Here is a 4813-nt window from a genome sequence, read left to right as displayed (position 1 = left end):
AAATGCTGAGGCATAGGAGCACATGGACCCCAATGTTCATAGCAGCACTCTCCACAATAGCTAAAACATGGAAAGAGCCTAAGTGTCCATCAACAGATGAATGGATCAAGAAGATGTGGTTTATCTATACCATGGAATACTACATGGCAATGAGAAACAATGAAATCTGGCCATGTGTGGCAACATGGATGGACCTTGAGGGTGTTATGCTGAGCGAAGTAAGTCAGGCAGAGAAGGACAAATATCATATGTTTGCACGTATAGGGGGATTAGGAGGAACTTGACGGAGGAACAAGGGGGAGAAGAAGGGCGGAAATGGTGGGGGAAAGGGAGAGAGGCAAACCATGAGAGACTCTTGAATGCTGACAAAAACTGAGGACTGATGGATGTGGGGGGAGGGGGGGATGTGCATGGAGGAGGGCACTTGTGGGGATGAGCACTGAGTGTTATGTGGAAACTAATTTGACAATAAACTATTTGTAAAAAAAAAAAAAAAAAAGAAATTGCCAGTATCGAGTTATTGGAAGAGTTATGAAAGATTAGACCCTAAAATTATAAATATGCATATCAGCTAATCATAATATATAAACTTTATTTGGATCTCAATTCAAAGTATATTTTTAAAACTTAGGGCATGTATGGGACAACTGGAAGTTCATAATGAATGCATAGTTGATGTTATTGAGGAATTACTATTTTAAAAGTTTTAGGTGTGTGGGGCACCTGGGTGGCTTAGTTGGTTCAGTGTCCAACTTCGGCTCAGGTCATGATCTCATGGTTCGTGGGTTCGAGCCTCCAGTCAGGCTCTGGGCTGAAAAGCTCAGAGACTGGGGCATGCTTTCGATTCTGTGTCTCCCTCTTTCTGCCCCTTCCTCAGTCACGATCTCTCTCTCTCTCTCTCTCTCTCTCCCCCTCCCTCCCTCTCTCTCTCTCTCTCAAAAATAAATATGCATTTACAAAAATTTAGGGGCACCTGGGTGCCTCAGTTGGTTAAGCCCCTGACTTTGGCTCAGGTCATGATCTCACAGTTCATGGATTCAAACCCCACGTCAGGCTCTGTGCTGACAGCTCAGAACCTGGAGCCTGCTTCGGATTCTGTGTCTCCCTCTCTCTCTGCCCCTCCCCTGCTCACTCTGCCTCTCTCTCTCTCTCTCTCTCAAAAATAAAATAAACACTAAATTTTTTTATTTTAAAGCTTTAGTGTGGTTATGGCATTGTGTTTATGTTTTATTAAGTCAAATTTATGCAGATAGGCTATATGAATATAGCCAGTAAATATTTGTGAATGAAATCACACAACGGCCAGGATTTGCTTCCAGACAATAAGGTAGATGGGAAAATCAAGTAGATGTAGAAGTGAAACAAGATGGGCTATGAGTTAATAATTATTAAAAGTGAGTGATGAGAACATAGAGGTTCATTGCACTGTTCTCCCTACCTTAGAGTTTTTTAAATGAGGAACGTAAGTGTGACAGTTCTCCGGGACACAATGGGTCCAGAGCCTGGACACCCACGGGAAGCAGCGCTGTCTAGGACTGCCCCGGTGGGTCCCAGGAGCCTGGGAATGGGGAGATTTCCTACGCTGCCCACTCCCCACCCCCACGCGGCCCCAGCCTGTCCAGTCCTCCTCACTTGCTCTTGAAGTCCTCAAGGAGATCCTGCACATTTCTGAGCTCTGAGTCCAGCCTTCCCCGATCACTCTGGAGGCCGTCCAGCTGCCTCCTCAGGTTGCCCAAGTAGCTCTCAAAGAGGGGCTCCAGGTTGTTCCTGGTGACCCCCGTGTTCTGGCTCTGCTCCTGCAGCAGGGCCCACTTGGTCTCCAGCACCTTATTCTGCTGCTCCAGAAACCGCACCTGAGCCGGGGCAAGAAGGGTAGTGGGCTGGTGCCATTCCCTTGACCCCAGGAGGGACCCAGGACTGGGCCCCTTGTCACCACCCATCCCGGACCAGGACGTCACAGGGCCAGTACACAGCCTACGCATCACTGAGGGGAGGAGTTCCTGAGGGAGCACTCTTTGCTGGAAAAGACAGTCCCATCCAATGACAAGACTCTAAAGAGTTAATAAACCATAAAATCCCCAGCTCAGTCATTTAGTAGTTGGTGATAGTAAAGTCACTTCTCTCTACATCTCCCTTTCTTACTTATCCTGAATACACCGGACAAGATCAATGTTTGAGGACCCTCATTCTGCATCAAAATCAACTTTTCAAAATTCAGGTGATGGGGCACCTGGGTAGCTTGGTCAGTTAAGTGTCCGACTTGGACTCAGGTCATGTTCTTGTGGTCCGTGGGTTCGAGCCCCACATCTCAGGCTCTGTGCTGACAGCTCAGAGCCTGGAGCCTGCTTCAGATTCTGTGTCTCCCTCTCACTCTGCCCCTCTCCTGCTTGCACTCTCTCTCTCCCTGTCAAAAATAAACATTAAAAAGAAATTTTAATGCGGATCCATTTACAGTGTATGTGAATGTATGTATGCATATATACAAACATGTACATATGGACACATGTACGCACACACATATACAGAGAAAGAGAAAGAAAGGAAATGTGACAAAATATAAACATTGGTGAATCCAAAGCAAAATAAGCCAGTCAGAGAAAGACAAAGACCATATTATTTCACTCATGTGCAAAGTTAAGAAACAAAAAAAGAGCAAAGAAAGAGAGAGAGAGAGAGACAAACCAAGAAACAGACTCTTAACTTGAGAGAACAAGCTAGTGGTTACCCAGGGGAGGTGAGTGACATAGGGCATGGGGATTGAGGACGGCGCTTGTCATGACAAGCACAGGGTAATATATGGAATTGTTGAATCGCTCTACTGTTCACCTGAAGCTAATGTAACCCTGTACGTTAACCATATTCGAAGTAAAATTAAATTAAATTTGAAAAACAGGTGCACTGGGGTGAAAAAATATATGTAGAACTATGTTGTACTGTGCTTGCAACTTTTCTGTAAATTTGACATTTTTTTTAAATTTATAACTATAGGTGCCCAGCCCTATCTCTAAAGGACTTAGAAGGGAGCTCAGGGTGTGGGCTCAGCAGGCCCCCTGGGGGTGTCTCTGCCCAGCCAGAGATACCGGGCAGGGACAACGGCACAGACCCCCGGCTCCTAGGCTGTGATGCTGAGAGCCTGGGAGAGGTCTCTGCTTGTCTGACCTCTGGGACAGTCCCACAGGAGGACCAAAAGTCACTAGGGGAGAAGGTGAGGAGGTGGGCGGAGCAGCTTGCTTCACCTCCTGCCGTCTGGTTTCTCCAGATCCCACCTCCACAGCACCCCAGGCCCTGAGTCACGTGGCCTGGGAACCACACAGCAGGTGCACCTGCCATGAGCAGTGACAGGGCCTCTTAATGCCAAGAACCGCAGGGCCCACCTCTGCCTCCAAGCGCCTCTGTGGTCCGGGGCAAATCTCTGGACCCCTCCAGACTTCCGTTTTCTCTTCTTTAAAAGGGACACAATATCAGATATTCTGATCCCTCGTGGGACACTACAGGTTTCACATCAGAGAGAGGACACGAGTGCTCTCTGGGAACCCACATATCACTGACCAAGGTGTGGTCATCGGCTAGGATCTTCCCCATCGTGGTCCCCCTACCTGGGGAGTTGGGGTAGTTTGGGCAGCAAAATGGACCTGGAAATTCCAGGGGGCGGTACAAGAGCCACCCCATCAGCCTGGAGGCCAGGGGAAGAGTCAGGACACTCCTGGGCTGGGACAGACCAAACTCTATACCCCCAGCTCTGGTGACCACCCTCTTCACTGTCCATCCCCAGTTGGGCTTCTTGGCCAGAACACCAAGGAGGAATAGAAGAGGAAGATGAGTTCTCCTAGGACACGCCCCTCTATAGTGCCCAATCACATCTTTGTCCTTAGACCGCCTCCAAAACTAAGAGAACAGGGAACAGATGGGGCTCCTCGGATCACATGTTTGACCTTTGAGCCAGTTTCCCCAGCTGTGAAATGACAAGAGGCGATAAGGACCACCCTGTTAAGAGGAGCACTGAGGGCAGTCTACCCCTTAACTGTGTGATAGGCTGCTGTGTGACCGTGTTAATGATGACCAGTGGAAAGCTTGCACCACAGTCAAGGTGGGCCTGGCCACAGACCTCCTGAGCAGAACTGAGATTCACCTGAGCAATGACAGTAAGATCCAGGAGACTGTGGCCAGCCAGCCACATCTGGGCATCCCAGGCTCAGGCGGGAGAGCTCTAAAAGTCATTCCATCAACCCCACCACACTGCCCATGGGCTACATCAGCCTGCGCCCAGCCCACCCTCTCTGAAGGGCCCTGCTCCTACTCCACGGGCCCCTCGCGGCCTCCTTGCGCCCAGGCTCACCTTGTCGATGAAGGAGGCAAACTTGTTGTTGAGGGTCTTGATCTGCTCACGCTCCTGGGTGCGTACCCGCTGGATCTCCGGGTCTATCTCCACGTTGAGCGGGGTCAGCAGGCTCTGGTTGACAGTGACCTCCTGGATGCCTCCAGGGGGACAGGCAGGCCCGAAGGTCTGCCTGCCAGCGCCCAGGCCCCCATAGGCCCCACCGCCAAAGCCGAAGCCTCCCAGGGCCCGCCCTGAGGAGGCCCCTCCAGCCACACTGACCGAGATGCTCTTGCTGCCCCCCAGGTTATAGAGGCTTCGGCTGCCAAAGCCACCCTTGCTGGGGCCACAGCGGGCTCCCCCAGCACTGCCACTGCTCTGGGACACCGTCACCGAGCTGACGCTGGTGTGGGCCCGGGACCCACCTCCTCCACCTGCAGAGTTAGAGCTAAAGCCTCCCTTAGTGGAGTAGGTGTGCCGAGACACAGAGGACCGCAT

At 50.6% G+C, this 4813-nt stretch overlaps 1 protein-coding gene across 1 annotated transcript in view; it reads right to left on the bottom strand.

Annotated features, from left to right (window-relative positions):
* Positions 1 to 4813, bottom strand: part of KRT79 (keratin 79) — an 11971-nt gene extending 7158 nt beyond the window's left edge. The window contains exons 1-2 of the mRNA XM_039255091.1: positions 4337 to 4813; positions 1633 to 1853 (exon numbers count right to left, since the gene is read on the bottom strand). Coding sequence (XP_039111022.1) covers positions 1633 to 1853; positions 4337 to 4813 — 698 coding nt within the window. The remainder of the gene's footprint in view (positions 1 to 1632; positions 1854 to 4336) is intronic.

This window comes from Hyaena hyaena, unplaced genomic scaffold, assembly GCF_003009895.1.
Source record: "Hyaena hyaena isolate Hyena2069 unplaced genomic scaffold, ASM300989v1 scaffold_510, whole genome shotgun sequence".
Classification (NCBI taxonomy): domain Eukaryota; kingdom Metazoa; phylum Chordata; class Mammalia; order Carnivora; family Hyaenidae; genus Hyaena; species Hyaena hyaena.
Note: the sequence above shows the minus strand (reverse complement) of the source record. Positions and strands in the feature narration are given on the sequence as shown.